Genomic DNA, 19,028 nt, shown 5'->3' on the forward strand with positions numbered 1-19,028 from the left:
GCTACCCCTGGAAACCAATACAGTACTCAAGAGGAGATCTGCCCCCTAGATAGGATTCAAGAGCCCTTGAGACATTGTATTAAAATGCCTTGTGTTTGTGCATATGAGCATCTGTCTAGAGGAAAAGATCCACACTTCCACGAGATTCTCAAAGATATTGAGAACTCTGTTCTTCCCAGGTTTAAGAATGTTTCATAGAGAAAGGAAAGGGGGGAGGGAAGGTTATCAATATGGAGATCACAAAATAAGGAAACACCTACTGTCTTGAGGAGCTGGTGTTGGCTCAGGTTTTGGGGTTTGTCCTGGAAAACAAAAGAAAATCAGATCATAAAGAGTGCTTGAAATTCTGCACTCACATATCCTTCTAATTTTACTATTTTCCTGGATCAAAATAGCTAAAAACATAACTGTTCTCTCTTTCTCTTTCTCTCCCTCTCTTCTACTCCCCAGTTCTCCCAGCATGTCATGGAGTTGGAGAAGGAAGGACACAGAATTAGGTAAGTCATAGCCACCAGAAATTGGAAGACACTTTTCAGGCCCAACAAATGGTGTCATGGAAAGGAAAGACAGGAACACAAGTTTTGGATTCAGAAAGCCCAGTTTCAAATCCCAGACTGGGGTATTAATTGTCTACCATCAATTCTGTCAACTGCTAAAAAGAGTTAGTAATATGGTTAGAGAGGCAAGGTAAAATACATGTGCTGTTATATAGAAGGTAATCAATAGATGTTTGGTTGACAGTTATGCATCCCATAATTAGCTGTGAAATTACTTAAAATTTCATTATTTGAAACCATTAAAGACACTATTTATTTACAAAATATTTTCTTCAAAGAATCTTATTTTTATTAAATGTATGTTTTGCTAAAAGTTGAATGAAATGTTTTTCTTGTCAAGTAGCTAATGATATATCTGGACTTTTCTGGAACCTGATAAAAGCACTCAGGTTACCCACAGCTTGGCTTAATGTAGTTAACATCTGTAAGCATAGAGCTACTAACAATACATAAAGAAACTAGTCATTGGTAGCTAGGAGACCTCTAAAGAAAAACTCGCCACTATTTATTCCTCCATTCTGAAAACTGTGAAAGCACTAATCTATGCAGGAGTGAGGAAAATAGGCAGACAGATAGTGAGAGAGCAACGGGTCTCTAGCAGTGGAGCTGGGACAGTAGCCAAGGTCCCCAACAGCAGAGGGCAATGTGGTTCCACTTAACTGTTTACAAGGGAGGAAGATTATGTATATTGTGGTTCAAGGGAAGATCTGTTCATTCCTTTATCTTAACAGGAGAACCTGGATCCTCTGACCTCAATGCCTGACTTGGCCATGTGGAATTTTCTGAGTCCACGTGATCATGACTGACAACATGCGGTGATATTTTTTTGACCACCAATAACATGGTGGGTATAATAGCACCAGGTGCCTCAGAACGGTGCTTGTTCTTTGTGCTGAACATTTATTTAAGAAATCCATATTTAGAATATTTGGGAAACTTTCACCTATCGGATGGCTAGCATAAGTCAGAGAGGGTAACTACTCCAAAAAAGAAAGGGCATTTGCATGACTCTGCTTACAGTGTAGACTACCCCACCCACTCCCACCCCTGCAGAAGCTGAGCCAGAAACACAGCTTGTGGGAACTATTTTAGAGGACGTGACTCTTGTCCAGGATTCCCGGGTGGCCTTTTGATCTTCTGTTCCTTTGGAACATTTATCTGTGCTCAGTGACTTCATTCTTATCCTGTGAAATGATGGCCCCTGCCAGTTCCCTTATTTTGTTATTTTGTTTGTTTGGTTCTGCTAATAAAGGGAAAATATTGGGATATCAGCAGGTTGTTCTCCAATGTGAGGTAAAATAAAGGACAGGTGGCCATACCTTTTTGTATCTGGCAAATCCAGTTGTTAAGATGTTCGCAGTTAATGTCATTCCAGGACATACCAGAGTCCCCTTTCAACTCACCACAGTATTCAACATTTTGGTAATTGTTAGGTTCTCCATAAGCCCAATTTTCATATGAAACCTATGTCCGAAATATTACATTGCAACGATTAATCATTTCTATCAGGCCATTTCCTATCATTTATCCAAATGGGAAAGGAAAGGCATATCAACATTTTAAAAAATCTATTTACTTTTCTTTGCAATAGGTTTGTTTTGAAAGCAAGGTTTATGAAAATGGGTGGGAAAGAAATAGCTTTCATTATATGGAAACTTCCAAAGCTGAAGAGAATATGCTATTAATTATTTAAAATTTTCTTTGGTCTTATTGATAGAATGAATTCAGGGCCATAGAGGGGGGATTTATATCTAGGAAAAACTTGGTAAAAAAGCCCCACTTCTCAGTATTGGGAGTTCCTAAAACGCTAATATCCCTAATTCTTAAGCGGTAGTCTTTCAGTGTGATGTTGGAAACTGTCTCTTCATTAGATAGGTAGGATAGAGAAGGACAATTAGTTCTTCTTACAAAAGAAAAAGACTTATGAAATACTGCTAACAAAGCTACCACACTTCACCTAAATTAACAGTGGAAACCAATGGAGGGGTGGGTTCAGGTCCCCTTTGCTGTTTTCAGTGTGGAATCAGAGCCAACCGAGTCTTAGACAAAGCATCTTCCAGAAACATCAATACGAAATCCAAGTGTCCATGGAGCTATCATATAAATCACTTAACTCAAGTGCCTTGAAAAGTTGCTGATGGCTTGTAAGAGGAGGTAGAACCGAAATTACATAAAATCACTTCCTGGGATGACTAGAACGCTAAATGCTGCCAGCATGTGTCTTAGCCTCTCACTTCTCCATTCCCAAGAATGGGGAAGGCTGACAAGTCCCAGTGGTTACTAGTGGATTCTCAGAAGTTGTTTCCAGATCTCCTGATCTATAAGAAGCTATAGAACGCTCAATTTTTTATATTGTTTTTAATTTTAATTCCAGTTTTAATTTTAAACAATTTGAAAATTCCAGTTTCCAATTTTAATACAGTGTTATATTAGTTTCAGGTGTACCATATAGTGATTCAACACTTCCACACACTACTCAGTGCTCATCGCAATAAGTGTGCTCTTCATCCACTTCACCTAGTTCACCCATCCCCCCACCATCTCCTTTCTGGTGACCACTACTTTGTTCTCTATAGTTAAGAGTCTGTTTCTTGGTTTGTCTCTCTCTCTTTTTTTCCTTCGCTCGTTGCTTTCTTTCTTAAATTCCACGTATGAGTGCAATCACACGGTATTTGTCTTTCTCTGACTGACTTATTTCACTTAGTGTTATACTCTCTAGCTCTATCCATGTTGTTGCAAATGGCAAGATTTCATTCTTTTTTATGGCTGAATAATATTCCATTGTATATAGATATATACACACATCACATCTTTACCCATTCATCTGTAAATGGACACTTGGGCAGCTTCCATAATTTAGCTATTATAAATAATGCTGCAATAAACATAGGAGTGCATGTATCCCTTTGAATTAGTGTTTTTTTTATTTTTGGGGTAAATACCCAGTAGTGTAATTGCTGGGTCATAGGGTACTTTTATTTTTAACTTTTTGAGGAATTTCCATACTATTTTCCAAAGTGGCTGCACCAGTTTGCATTCCCACCAACGGTGCACAAGGGTTCCATTTTCTCCACATCCTCGCCAACACTTATTTAGAACTCAATTTTTAAGAAGTTTAACTAACTACTTGCACACAAATTTTGCATGATAGAATGAAAACATTGTTTTATTTAAACTAGCAAAATGAGTTTTCTAATTCTTTTTCATCCAGCCTACCATGCTTATACCTTGGATGAACAGGAGAACTGTATCAGGGCAGGAGCAGAATCATGATCCAAAATAGCATTTACTTTTGCATAGAAAAATGTTTCTAGCTATCATAATAACCTGTTTTACCAAAAACTTGGATTAAGCCCAAGGATAACATCAAAATAAATAAACAATAAGGTAAGAAAATGAGATATTAAATCAAATTACTCACAGGAGAGCCATCACTCCAAGTAAAGCCCTCTGAAGGACTTCCATATGTCAATCCCAGCCAAAATAGTTCATGGTAGCTTCCGCTAGCCCTGCAATTTACAAGACATAAAGACAGCTTATACTATTGGATGAACCAAGGCTGGTTACCTACAAGAGCTAATCAAATTTGAAAGTTATCTTCCAAACCAGATTAAGAGATTCAATGACTAAGTATAAGCATTATGCAATTATTATGCATTTTGGTATAGTCCATAAATATACTGAAAATGAGCCACCATTTGAGAATACATAATTACAAAGCACTGAAAGATAGTAATTCATTTATTCATTTAATAACATGGATTGAGTGTCTTGTACTTTTATAGAGCAATTCATCACAGGATTTATACGTATAAAATTAAAGCATTTGGAACTGAAACCAGATCAAAAAGGTCCTATGGATTTGGGATACAATTTAGGCACTCAAAGTAACATTATGAGCCAACAATTTCAGAAATGGAAGAATTTTCTCAACATCATTAGCACCAAAGAGGTAAAAGAAGGGAGTATTATATAGAAAAGACACTTACGCTATCAATCGCCATATTGTTTGCTGTTCTTCTTTATTATTGATACTAGCTAGGTCACCACCCAGAGCTTTACAAAAATCTCGAGATTCAAACCAGGTTTTCTTCTCATGTTTTCCTTTTGCAAACAGCTAAAGATGATATAGTTTCAGAAGTTATTTTGGGGTACTCGATTGCTTATCAAATCAAAAGACAGAATTATTTACTTTTGATGAGATTTCATTCTATAGAAATTAAGACACTGCTATGGTGCAAAACAATGTAATTCTCTTGGTTGAAAATAAATTTAGGAGTAAGTATTTGGGTAACAAAATGTGTGGGATGATATTTTGTTGAGAAAACCTTAGAAAATAAAAGCATTTTATAGCACAGGAGAAATTAGATTAAAATCTTATAAGTTTCAGGCACATGGGTCAGGCATATAGCTCACTGTGGAAGACAGGATTAATTTGGTTAAGCGTGAAAAGTAGCACTGAGATGGGAAAGAAAGAAGAATTTTATTCATTTTTTTTTAGAGAGAGAGAGCACATGCAAGCAGGGGGAGGGGAGGGGCAGAGGGAGAGGAAGAGGAAGAGAGAGAATCCTAAGCAGGCTCCATGCTTAGCGTGGATCCTGACACAGGGCTTGATCTCACGACCCTGAGATCATGACCTGATCTGAGATCAAGAGCCAGACACTTAAATGACTGAGCCACCCAGGGGCCCCAAAAAACCTTCGACACAGAGAAAGTAAACACAAATAAGGAAAAAACTTCCAAACAAACAAAAATTGTACCACAATTTGTTATCCTGTTTAGTTTAAACAATGAATAACCTGGCAGTCTTTCAATACTTAGTTGTTGGTGTCCTTTACAAAGGTCTTGACTTTTTTGCTTATAGTTGCATATTTTAACAACTATTAGAGCACATGCCACAAAAGACACTTATTTGGCAAAGCATCTAAAAGGTTATAAGCTGAACTAAATTTAATAGATTATATAAATTAGGGAATATCTCATATTATCCAGAGGTCTGTGGTGAAATGGAATCCCAGACTGGGAAATACCTATCTGTATGCAAATAGTATGGGAGTCCATTGTATCCACCAACTTTTGTAACTTTCATTCATTGTTTCTCATGAGTCATGGTCCCCACCATCACAGGCTTGTGGGAAATGAGATTTGCTCCCAACAGACTATGGGTGCCCAGCTCTCACCAAGCAACCCAAGGCAATCTTCACCTTGACCCTAATTTGAGCCATCTGGACAAAAGTACCTTGAGCAAGTTTCCACATCAGTAACTCCCAAGACTCCTGTGAAAACCTCAACCTTCTCCACTATAAGATTTTATTTTCTTAAATAAATTTACTATCACTTAAATTTTATTAATAACTCCCCTATCTTAATCTGTACAAGGATGGTCCATATATTTCCAAACAAACCCTACCTAAGCACCTCCAAAACTATATAATTTTCTAGGGAAGCCCATATTCCGATTTGTTGAATATCCACCTGGATAACATCTCTACCAGAACCCTGTTCACTTCCCAGCTCTGGAGAATTCTGCCACTGCTCTCAAAATCCTGCAACAAATCTCCACAGCCTACCACCCTTGGAAGAACGGCTGTGTATAGGATGAAACTGGCCTTTGTGTAGTTAATTCCAAAAATTCCAGATGCCACAGTAAACACCCAATTTGCTTTGTGTTCATCCTCAACTAACCCATTTACATAGTCCTCTCCTGTCTTGGCCCTAAACATTCCCTTCTAGGTAAATTATGTGTTAAGCCCAGACTGGCTAATCAGGATTGAACAGGTTAGCAGACTCTGTGGCTAGTAGTGGGACTGACTAACCCAACTAGGCACACCCCTTGAGTTACAGAAGACTAACAGCCTCATTCTGATACATGTGAGTAATTCAAGTTTTCCCTCAACCTTCCCTACCTTACAAGGCATGCCATGGCCATATGCCACTGAACACAAGACATCCTGAGAGTGGGACACTAGAGAACAGTGTCATGAAGCAGTAGATAAGCACATTTCTGTATTTGGCTACATCTAACCTTCTCAAGAAAGGATATGACTTACAAGAGTGAAAAAAACACCCCAATGCATCATTCACGGAGGTTTTTGTCTCATTTGTTTTTCAACTTGACTCCCTAAGAAGAAAATGGATGGGCCTTGCAATGGATGAAATGATAGCAGAATATCAAATTATCATTTAAAGGGCACAGAGCAGCCATGGGCCCCTACCTCACAATGCCTTCATCTCCCAGCAGACGTTTACAACCAGGGGCTAACTCAGAACCATGGAGCATTACCTCTCTCATGCCACATGGGCACTTACCTAAACACTTGGGCTTTAAGAACAGGGCAAAATGGGATAGCATGAAGGGAAACAGAAATTTTCATTAAGATGCAAGGAGGTGGGAGCTCAGACTAAGGCAAGGAAGCTTGCGAGAGAGGAGAGACAGAGGGAGAGTGATGACAGCAGGGCGCGTGAAGACAGCTTCTGTGAGTCATGTTAGTTGGTTAAAACACAATTGGTCATTAGCAGGCACTCAAGAAGAGCTTTTTAAAAAACTGAAGCCCAGCTCCCCTTCCAGATTAATAAAATTAGAATTTCTGCAGGTCGAGCCTGGGCACTGTGGTTTTGGCTCTATGTTAATTCCTCATGTGATTCTTTAGGCCGGAACATATTCCACATTCTTTATTAGCTTAGCAGTCGATACTCACCTTGAAACACAAGCTTGTTTTACTGCTGGTGCCCCAGTCCTCTGGACATTTGGGTTCGGGAGTTGTCGTGGGCTCCGGCGGGCGAGTGACTCCTTCTGCCCAGTGTTTGCATACAAATTTTGCTTTTTCTTCACATCTCAAAACATCCCACAAGCCCCCTGCAACTCCAGTTCTCATGGCAACGCATCCTGTTTTCCGCCCTGTATTAAATATATAAAGTAGAATTCACTTAACAGGTGCTACAGACAGCTGACCATGCTCGCAGAACACAGTACAAACCGGACTGTGAAACTAAGTGGTAAAGTCTGCATGTGGAGAGGGACGCCTGGGTGGCTCAGTTGGTTAAGGGTCTGCCTTCAGCTCAGGTCATGATCCCAGGGATCCCTGGGATCAAGTCCCACTTCGGGCTCCCTGCTCAGTGTAGAGCCTGTTTCTTCCTCTGCTTGCCGCTCCCCACGCCACCCCCCTCATCTGACAAATAAATAAATAAAATCTTAAAAAAAAAAAAAAGTCTGTGCGTGAAGAGAAAATATGGAGGAGAAATCCAGTAGCATTTGGCAATTCATTTATGCTATTTTCAACTGTTATTTACCTTTTATTTGTGTGGCCTACATCCCTAACAGAATTTTGATCTCATATATCAGGGGTTTTTTGTTGTTGTTTTTTAAGATTTTATTTATTTGTTTGACAGAGATAGAGACAGCCAGCGAGAAAGGGAACACAAGCAGGGGGAGTGGGAGAGGAAGAAGCAGGCTCATAGAGGAGGAGCCTGATGTGGGGCTCGATCCCATAACGCCGGGATCACGCCCTGAGCCGAAGGCAGACGCTTAACGACTGAGCCACCCAGGCGCCCCTCATGTGTCAGGGTTTTGATAACATTTTGTATTTCTAACATCTGTCAGGGTGCCCCTATACAGATATTTAACAATACAATAATTTTAGTATGATAAAATTTACCATAATGGTAAAAATAATGGTTTAATTTTTTAAAAAGTTTTTTTAAAGCCATTTTTTCCCCATAGGGCCCTTGTAGGTCTCTCGGAACAGAAGTTCTTCTCACACTCCAAAATGAAATACAACTGAGCTAGAGATTTTAGCTATTCATTGAATATGCAAATACCTCGGACTTGTTTCCTGTACTTAAAATGCAAATATCACTACCTACCTTACAGAGTTGTGATGAGGGCCAGTGTTAGTGGATAAAAAGGCACATAAGATAAAATGAGGACTACGGTCAGCTTAACAATTTATAAATCTGTTTTATAGTTGTGATTATTTCCAAATAGTAATTCCATAAGGTGGAACTTTGAAAACAGCAGGAGTCTTTGCTGCTAGAATGAGATCATCTTTTATTATTATTCTCTTAACGGACATTAAGTGTTCAGAGGTAACTCTCACAGTTCTGGGGAGGCACATCTTTTCCAAAACATTTTCTCTATGATCTCTGATTCTCTATGGCTCTGATTTCATCCATTTTTATTCCCTAAGGACATTCCAAGATTAATCTCTCAGAGTCCTACTGCTGAATGAGCAACACCAGTAAAAAAAAAGGAGTTTGGCCTAGAAAGTAAGAATTACCACTCCTACTGATGTTTAAAACAAAACAAAAAAGTGTATACACAGTTCTTAATATCCTGCACAGTTAATTAAAAAAAAAAATGAAATCGTACTTTTGAGAACATTCAATAATTCACTAAGAATCACACTATCCAAATTATTGATCTATTTTCTTAATTTGTCAATAATTTGAGAATACACATTAAAAGAACTTCTGAAGATCAGGACTTATTAGGCCAAGTTGTAAATTCATGCACTTGAGCTAATGGTCTTCCTTTAGCTTTTAGCCCAGACACAACGAAAGATTTGCTATAAAGGATGTGGAATTTCCGGATGGTGTCATACAGAGTCATGTCCTATGCTGTGATGCCAGTGTATAAAGAAGGCAAACAATCTTTCAGAGGCTATTTCCATTTTATTTTATTTTTTTTAATTTTTTTTAATTTTTAAAAAATTTTTTATAATAATTTTTTATTATGTTATGTTAGTCATCATACAATACATCGTAAGTTTTTGATGTAGTGTTCCATGATTCATTGTTTGCTTATAACACCCAGTGCACCATGCAATACATGCCCTCCTTAATACCCATCACCGGCCTATCCCAATCCCCCACTCCCCTCCCCTCTGAAGCCCTCAGTTTGTTTCCCAGAGTCCATAGTCTCTCATGGTTCATTCCCCCTTCTGTCAGAGGCTATTTCCAGAGCTACTTACTAGGGAAAGCAAATCAAAACTGATAGGGAGGCACGGTGTTGTGAGTGCAAGTGACACAGATTTGGGAATCACATGGGTTAGTCTAAATCCACGCTTGGAATATTTCTAGTCACATACATTTTCTGAGTTCTAGTTTCCACATCTTTAAAATGAAGATACTTCAACTCACCTGGCAGGTTACTTATAAGGATAAAATAAAATCCAGGACATATAAAAGGCTAAGCAAGGCAGTGCCTCCAAGACAGTCGAATAATGCCTTCCACACAAATGCAATTCCTTGTCCCGCCACCGAAGCCCACTGATGGTCCCATTCATCCTTGCACTCTAAAGTTTTAAATCCCTTTCATATAGTTTTAACTTTACAGAAATAAGTTAACCATTTGGAACATCTGTGGCCATTTAGGATTTCTTAAATATTTTTCAAACAGAGTAGTGGCAGACAATGGGTAGTTTTATCTTTCCTGTTTTCTTAGACCACTGTGAACTAATTAGAAAATTTTTAAAAAATAAAGAAAGAATGAAATATAAAATGCTGAGAACATAGTTGATACACATAGTCTATGCTGGAAAGGTACATGGAAGGATAATGGACTTGTAGGGTGAATTAAAACCTCAGCCCCAAGCATTGCACATACCTGGCATATCTGAATTCCAGTGGGTGAACTGAACCTTTTCCTCAATGGTCCACTGAAAGGTCCCTTTGTTTTGCACATCCGAAAGTCCTGTCCAAAAATATCTTTCAGGCCTCAATCCAACCAAACTAGTCAGAAAGGCTTGTTCATATCTTAAGGAAAAAAATTAATTAAATTTTAGAAATTTGAATTTTTCCAATTAGCCGCATGAAAAGTATCTCAGTTGTATGTTTGAGTTATGATTTCGTTGATAATCCAAACATCTCATGTTATATTGATAGGTCATTTAAATTAAGCAAATTTCTACTAAGGAAATGAGGGGAAAACACCAGAGAGCTGCGTAAATAAAATCATTCAAATATACTCAAACTATTTTTCTCTATTCCTCACCAGCCCCTCGGCCCTTCCTCAAAATGTAAGAGAATTCTGAAAAGGCAAAGGAGAAAACTACAGCATTTCAAAATACATTGTTTAAAAAATTAGTCCAGGGGCGCCTGGGTGGCTCAGTCATTAAGTGTCTGCCTTCGGCTCAGGGCGTGATCTCAGGGTCCTGGGATTGAGCCCCGCATCGGGCTCCCCACCCTGCTGGAAGCCTGCTTCTTCCTCTCCCACTCCCCCTGCTTGTGTTCCGTCTCTCGCTGGCTGTCTCTCTCTCTCTGTCAAATAAATAAATAAAATCTTTAAAAAAAAAATTAGTCCACTTTCCAAATATTTCAAATGCTCTTGGTTAAGTAAATCGTGAGGGTGTAACATTATCAAGGATGATACAGATGGAAAAATCTGTGTGGATTTCCCCCTCAATTTTATTCTCTTATCTCAGGTCTGAAACAGAAGAGAAAATTATTGAGGGACAATAGAGAAGCAGAGATTCAGTCTCTAGAAAAAACTGGGCACAGAGTCACAAATTCCCACATTTTCTCTCCCTTTGGATCTCTTCCCTACATTTGGCATAATCGGGTAATGACACAATTTGGTTAGTAAAGCAACCAAAGTTTGTCTTCACGGACAAACATGACACAATGAGGCAGCAATGTAGGCAAAAATCTTTCTTTGGATCAAAAGAAAAGTGAGTCTCCAAGTTTCCGGGAACAAAGAGAGGTGGATGACTCCAGAGAGAACAGAGAGGGAAATGCAGAGGTTACCGTAATAGAATATTTATATGACCCTAATCTGAGTAATTTCATTCCCTAAATTGAACAAACAAGAAAATTTTAAAGTCCTAAATTCAATTTTTATCAAATGTCTAGAAACCAAATTTAACCACAGAGTTAGTGAGCTCCTGAATATAAATATCATAGAAAACACAAAGGAAAACAAACCTAAAATATAAAATATAGGGAAATCTCTGTTCCAATGAACCAAAAGATCAATTACAGTGCAGATCAGAATATGTTTCTATAGTACTTAAAGACATAAAGTTCATCTTGCCATAAGATAAAAAGTATCTATATTCAGATTTTCAGGCATTAGCATTATATGAGTGTGCTACAATATATTAGACGTGTAATTGTATGTAAAAAAGGACATGGTTGAACCACACGCTCTTTTACAAAGACTATGCAAATTCTATTATATCTTTCTTTCTTTGGTTTTATCAGTGGATTTTTTAAATATCAATAGTATTCTCTACATCTTATTGGGTATGCCTTGATAGGTCAATGGATATAACTTATAGTATTAAAACTCAAAACCTTCTTACCTTTTTATTATAAGTCAAATGCACATTTTAAAATTTCTTTTAAGTTTCTTCTATGCTTAATCCAGTGCTTTGCAAAGATTAAGGGAAAAATTAATAAAAACTAAAACCTCTAAGATGGTTGGGACTCTAGAAGTCAAAAGTTATATAAAATCCTCTATGTCTATGTGATTTTTCTGAACCTATCAGTCTAGCAAACGTAGCAAAGCAAAAAACAAACAAACTCACTAGAAAAACAGAAGAATGTAAAGGAATAATAAAATATTCAGTAAATCTCTTACCACCTTTTCTGGTGGAGATAGTGGTAAAGACAGAAAGCGGCATTTTTGAACTAATAAATTTTACTTAGCCTCCCTACTTGAAACAATTTGATATATACTAGATCAGAAAAAAGTCTGATCCACAAACTATGTTTACTAGCATATTAACAAACTGTTCTGAATATTGCTTTATAGTTCTAAAAGGAGCAAAATATTTTACAGTAATTGCAATGAAGAATCCAAATAAGGATATGATTTTTAATGCTCCTACTTTCACAAGCCATACCTCAAGATCACACATAATCTACAGAAATTTAGAGTGTGTTGATATTTAGGCTTCTCTGAAAACATTTCATTATTTGACATACATTCAAATAAAATTAAAATAGTTGCATACCTGTCTTCAACAGTTGTTAAGTAAGCCTTTTCATTTATACAGGTTTGGTTTGCTTCCATGAATGTTGAAAGTGTGTGTCCAATCAAATAGCAGTAGAAGCCATGTCTTTTCCAGCCCTATTAATGTTATCAAGCAGATTATCCAGGATTTAATTAATATTAATATTATTTGAACAATTGTTCTATCGTGAAACATAAAGTGATAAATGACAGAAGTATGTAGAGAACACAAATGTGGAAAACTTGAAATGCAATGAAAAATATTTATACGAATAAAGAAAACAGTAGTACATTGTTCCTCTTATGACACAAAACTAGGGTCAGGGCATTCATTCTCTCCCCTCCTGATACTTCTTCCAACAAAGGTGATTTGTGAAATGCGTACTGAGGAACCTGAACAGAATGGCCAAGGTTTCTGTATTAGAATAGGTAGCCACAGGAAATAATTTGCTGAGTAGCAAACCTAGTTGTGTACTAAAGCCAAAAGTAGGTAGTGACTAGAAAGCTGTATCATCTGGTCCAAGAAGAATTCTCATCAAACTTCTGGCAACATGATTCAGCAGGGTTCCTCTCCTATATTTCGAACACACAGAAATGCTAAATAAAAACATAACAATAAACAAAAAATCCATACTTAAGGAAATCTTCAGGTAAGGAAAACACATGGAAAATGAAAATGCTAGAATGGGAAATGCTCAAGCCAAGACGATAGTTGCCCCATCATGTACCAGACCTAGACTAGGGTACTAGGGTCTAGAGGCAGGGGTACTCATGTCCGTTTAAATGAGGGTATTTGGCCATCAGCCCACCTGGAGCAGGGAAATGGAACTGAAGCTCTTACATAAAGATGATCCCACTGGGGCGCTTGAGTGGCTCAGTCAGATAAGTGGCTGACTACTGACTTCAGCTCAGGTCATGATCTCGGGGTCCTGGGATCGAGCCACATGTTGGGCTCCATGCTCACTGGGGAGTCTGCTTCAGGATTCTCTCCCCCCCCCCGCCCCGCCCTGCTCATGCTCGTGCTCTCTCTCTCTCTCTCAAATAAATAAATAAATCTTTTTTTTTTTTTTCAAAAATATATGGTACCCATTAAGGAGAGCCCCTCTGGGAAAGGAGAGTGAGAAAACTCTATTCGCAGAACCAGGCAATAGCAGATTCTTGTCATCTGCCTGGGGTTCTAGGTGCAGAAAAAAAAAATCCTTCTGTTAAAAATACTGATTCTGTGCCAGAGATGGGTGCTGGTCCCAACGTGACACTATTCACATTGTATTAGAGTCCACAGCCAAAAACATAAAATAAATCTTGGTCTACAAACGGAGAAATTCCTAGGCACTCAGAGAAGTAAAATGCAGAACCACACAATAGAAACATTTCCACAACACGGGTCATGTAAGGCTTTGACGTTTGAGGCTTAGGGTGGGGATGGGATGGGGACTTATCACAGTCAAAAATTACAAACCATGTGAGGCTCATTTTATGGGAAAGTCAGCAAGTAACGTAATAAAATAATCTGGAAAAAATATAAAATAAAATAAAAAATTAAAAAATTAAAAAAATAAAATAAAATATAAAAATAAGCCTGGGTGGCTCAGTCAGTTAAGTATCTGCCTTCAGTCTGGGTCATGATCTCAGGGTCCAGAGATTGAGCCCCATGTTGGGCTCCCTGCTCGGTGGGGAGTCTGCTTCTCCCTCTCCCCCTACCCCTCCAGCCCACTTGTGCTCTCCTTCCCTTTCTCAAATAAATGGATAAGGTCTTTAAAAAAACGTGTTTCAGACTACTTAACAAAAGAAGACAAAAGAAGGAGAATGAATAATGAAAGATCAAAATGCTATGAACAAAGAACAAGAGGATCTGAACACACAAAAAATAGAATTTCTAGATATATATAATCCTATAATCCTGAAACCATGTGGTTTTAGGAAGATTAGTCATTTGAATGAATGTAGCAGAGAGATGAACATATTTAAAGAGATTTTTTCAAAACATGGAAAGAAAACAAAAAATAGAATGAAAACCTTGAAAATCAACCAAAGAAAAGTTTCAGAATCACCAAATAAAATTGACTGATAATTTTCAAGAATTAAAAGAGACAAATTCTAAAAATGAAGCACACTAAGTATCAACAAAAGAAAACTAATCCAAGTCTCAAGATATTGTGCTGAAAGCCTGCAGAATGACAAAGACAATGAGGAGAACTTAAAATCAATCAGAGAGAAAATACAGAGTACCCACTTTTAAAAAAGAAGAATTAGCTTAATAACAGGAATGCCAATGGCAAAAATAAGGGCCTGGAGAAAATGAAATGATATATACACAGTGCTGTCTGAAAACTGCTCTCAACCTAGCATTTTAAAACAAGCTACCTAAATTATTCTGCAAAGTGAGAAGGGATCAAGACATTTTCAGATAAAGACAGAGAGTTTTCCACTCCCATATCACCAGTGAAAAAAAATCACTCAAAGATTTACTTTGGCAAGAAGGAATTTTAAGTCAGGAAGAATAAATGGCCTAAAAGTCACATGGAACAAAGAAACCAATAAACGTCTTAGTGAATCCATGTCTAAATGCCTGTATGAATAGCAAAGATAACAGTTGCAGGCGAGAAGTTAAGGTATGGGAGAGCAACAAGATGTAGGGTCTAGTTAATATCCTGTACCCATGTCAATTACCTCACTGCGCTACTGTCCTCTAGTTACATAAGAAGTTCTCACTGGAGGGAGGAGAGTAGATGGCACCTGGGAATTCTCTGTGCTTTCTTTCTCAGTTCCTTGTGAGTCTAACATTATTTCCAATATAAAAAAAATTTTTAATATTTAAGTGGAATAATAAACTTCATTCTGTTCAGGAAGCAGAGACAGATACTGATTAACTTCATATCAGAAATGTATGTTAAAAACCCAAGGTTAGGGTGCCTGGTTGGCTCAGTCTGTAAAGCGTCTGCCTTCGGCTCAGGTCATGAGCCCAGGGTTCTGGGATCAAATCCTGCATGCAGCTCCCTGCTCAGCAGGGAGTCTGCTTCTCCCTCTGCCCCTCCCCATTGCTTGTGATCTCTCTCTCTCCTCAAATAAATAAATAAAATCTTAAAAAAAAAAAAAAGGAAAAGAAAACCTAAGGTTAACCATTAAAAAAAAAAAAAAAAAAGTGGAATATATTTTCCCAAACCTGTAGAGGAAAATGGGATCAAAACATTCAACAGAACCAGGGGAATGCAGGAAAGTACAAACAAGAGAGAAAAGAAATCAGAACAGTAAATAAAATAAAGCTCAGAATAAGATGGTAGAAACAAATGCAAATATATCTGTATGCAAAAAAAAAAAAAATCTGAACTCATGTTTGCCAATAAAAAGCCAGAGTTCCTCAAATTAGATAAAAAATAAAAATGCAGATACATATTTACAAGAGCCATTCCATGACATAGAAGGATTAAAAGCAATTAATTGAAAAAAAGAGATTCTGGGGAAATACCAAGCAAAAGAAAGCTTCTGCAGCAATATTGATATTATTTAAAATTGACTTTCTGGTTAAAAAAGCATTATTTATAAGGAAAGTAATTACATAATTAAAGGACTGATGTATCAGGAAGATATAACACAGAGGAAAGTATATAAAACAAAAACTGACAGAATTGCAAGGAATATAGAACATCTAAATAATATAAATCGTTAAGTTTTCTTCCCATCAACATATATAGACCTTGAACTAAACAATCAAAGGTCATTCTGTCCAAGCACACTGAATATTCACAAAATCTATGAACTAGACCATAAAGTCTCAGCAAGTAACAACAACCAAAATTCTATATGATCCCAATGAAGTGAAATTAAAATCAATGGTCTCTAATTATTTAGAAACTAAAAAACAAAATTCCCACCACTACCACCAAAAACCTCACTGATATCAACACTCACACACACACACACACACACACACACACGCACACACACGCACGCACTTCTAAATAATTCAAGGATCAAAGAAATCTTAATGGAAATCAAAAATATTTGGAAGTGAATCATAATGAGAGCACTCAATAAGAAAACTTGGTTGGTTGGTCCAGGGTTCCAAGTTTACCTTTCATTTCTGTAAGTATTTAAAAACATTCATCTGAATGTCACATCCATTAATCCCACCACCTAAAGCTCCTGGTACTAGATTTTATAATTTCAGATTTCAAACTCATCCACAGGATTCCTCCTCAGCCGGGAAAAGGGAACTTCTGTATCAAGCAGTGTAACATTTGCATTTGTCAGACATCCTGGAATTTCAGCGACTCAGGACCACTTTGCCCCAATTTTCCACAAAGCAAGGAATTGAAAGCTGAACCCCAGATCTGTATAACACACCTGTGGTTTTGAATTCTCAAAAAGGTCCCCACACCACCAAGTGCTCAGGCCCAGAAAGAAAGAAAAAAAAGTCTTGTTATCTTTCTTTGCTAGTGAGTGGATTTTTTTGTTGTTGTTCAAGTCTTCCCAGCCCTCTTACCTATAGCAGGTATTTTTAAACTGGTCAAATTATTTAATGTCTCTGAGCTTCAGTTTCCCCTTCTGTCTAATCAGGAACATCATGTTTATCATTTAAGATCATTGGCAGCATAATAACTACACTAAACTAACAGTTATGGATATTATCTTATTTTTCTTATTACCACCCTACTGATTAAATTGAATTTTACCAGACATGGTAGATACGACAATTACTACACTATATATATAACTTTTATTATCTGTATAAACTGTTACATGTATATAAACTCTGATCAATTGTATAGAAGTAATAACATTTAAGGATTATTTCTTATTTATGGAACATTAGAATAATATACACTCTCCCATATAGCCATATGATTAGGCAAGGAATATGTAAGTACACTGGTAGCGAACCCAGTAGTCCCAGTGGAGAGACTTGGGGTTGAGAGGCCAGGGTTCTAACCTTGCTTCTGTCACTCTAAGAAAGTCGTAGCTTCTCTGGGCTGAATTTCCAGCACATAAAAATTAAAGGGGGGGATTTTGATTATCACAAAGATCCTCTATATCTCTAACGGTCTCTGATTTTGTGTCTGCTCGATGTTTCTTGATGGTTTATTTGGACAGTCCTAAATTATGTTTTATGAACTCTCAGCCTTCTGGTGTTTGTGACAAGATGATCTGATCACAACATGACATGCTTGGAAAGAAAATTAGTTTCTACTTTATTTTTATCCAAGAGAAGTGAGAAAGGAAAAAAAGAGGAAGACAAGCAACTCAGCAGTTAAACAGGAAAATGATAACCGTACACCCTGTATTTTGTTGTTTCTTTATGCTGTAGAAATTGTTTCACAGAGATTATTTACTTTAACCTCGAAGAATTATCAGCGCTGCGGGGAGGTAGGACGAACCGAGGGACAGGCGAGGGTGATGGATACTAAGATGGCAAGGCTTTATTCAGTGTAGCTGGTTACTGCTGGCTCCACCAGCTAGTCTGATCTACTGGGAGCAATCCCCATCAGAAGCAGCATCCTCAATGGAGGACATCCTTATAAATGGAGAAAATGACAGGATAGTTTGCTACCTGAAACTTATGGTTATCTACTGGAAATGTTTCTACAACCCATAGGACAATCGACTACCAAGGCCTCAATGACCCTTCTTCCATGACCATAACCCACCTGACTCTCATTACCCTCACCAGGCTCCATGAGTGTGGTTTTAGTCTCTGTTCTCGCTCCCCCATTGGGGTGGGAGAATTCCCACGGCGTTCTGAAAGTTGCTGCTGACCACCTGCACCCATAGTAACTGTAGAGAACACCCGAAGAGGCTTTCAGCAGGAACAATGATGCCAAACCCTAACAAGAACCCGTTGAATGTCTAAACAGCTAGAACACTCGGCTACCCTATGACAATAAAAAAGCACCTTAGTCGCCAAAAAAATAAAGCCAAGATATCACATGCTATTTTCAGGTCTGAACTTACTGTGCACGCTCTATACTCACTTTCTGGCAGCCTTGTTCTACTTCCACTGTTCCCGAGGGTTGGGTTTGAGATTTCATCTTACAGATGTAGTCAAGAGGCCGCTCGCAGGCCCGATCCGCCCAGTACCCATCCTGCGGAAAGCCAGGAGAAAAAAAAAATGAATGATTACCAGTTGTTTGACTCTGAGGCTGTTTTCTTGTAATCGGGCCTCAGAAAGGAAAACAAAGGTTGTTAAGAGAAAAATGGCATCTCTGAAAGGGAGGTACATTGACATTGTATAAGTCAACAGCAAATTTGGTTCTGGCCACAAAGATGTGAAAAGAGATTATAGTCCCCCAATATGTTTTATATTTTGGCTGTCCATGCCACTGTGCAGAGGAATCTAATGAGAAACTAAAAAGCTGGTAAGCCTCTAAGTGATGGTGTCAACAGAAGGCCTACATGCAAGCAGCCTCTTCCGTCAGCTGTTTTCAAGTTAACCAAGTACCTAGCAAGCCACCCAGAAAAACTCCCTCACCCAACACACCAAACTTGAAAACACACCTGAAACCAGTCATCTCTCCTCCTTT

General features: G+C 37.9%; 1 protein-coding gene across 2 annotated transcripts in view; it reads right to left on the reverse strand.

Annotated features, from left to right (window-relative positions):
• MRC1 (mannose receptor C-type 1) overlaps positions 1–19,028 on the reverse strand; it is a 91,935-nt gene that overhangs the window by 29,765 nt on the left and 43,142 nt on the right. For both annotated transcript variants that reach the window (XM_045787544.2, XM_045787553.2), the window contains exons 9-16: positions 18,480–18,590; positions 12,512–12,627; positions 10,162–10,310; positions 7,256–7,455; positions 4,547–4,674; positions 3,979–4,066; positions 1,877–2,021; positions 261–302 (exon numbers count right to left, since the gene is read on the reverse strand). In XM_045787544.2, coding sequence (XP_045643500.1) covers positions 261–302; positions 1,877–2,021; positions 3,979–4,066; positions 4,547–4,674; positions 7,256–7,455; positions 10,162–10,310; positions 12,512–12,627; positions 18,480–18,590 — 979 coding nt within the window. The remainder of the gene's footprint in view (positions 1–260; positions 303–1,876; positions 2,022–3,978; positions 4,067–4,546; positions 4,675–7,255; positions 7,456–10,161; positions 10,311–12,511; positions 12,628–18,479; positions 18,591–19,028) is intronic.

The sequence above is a fragment of the Ursus americanus genome, chromosome 31, assembly GCF_024610735.1.
Source record: "Ursus americanus isolate L20-20 chromosome 31, mUrsAme1.1.p, whole genome shotgun sequence".
Lineage (NCBI taxonomy): Eukaryota > Metazoa > Chordata > Mammalia > Carnivora > Ursidae > Ursus > Ursus americanus.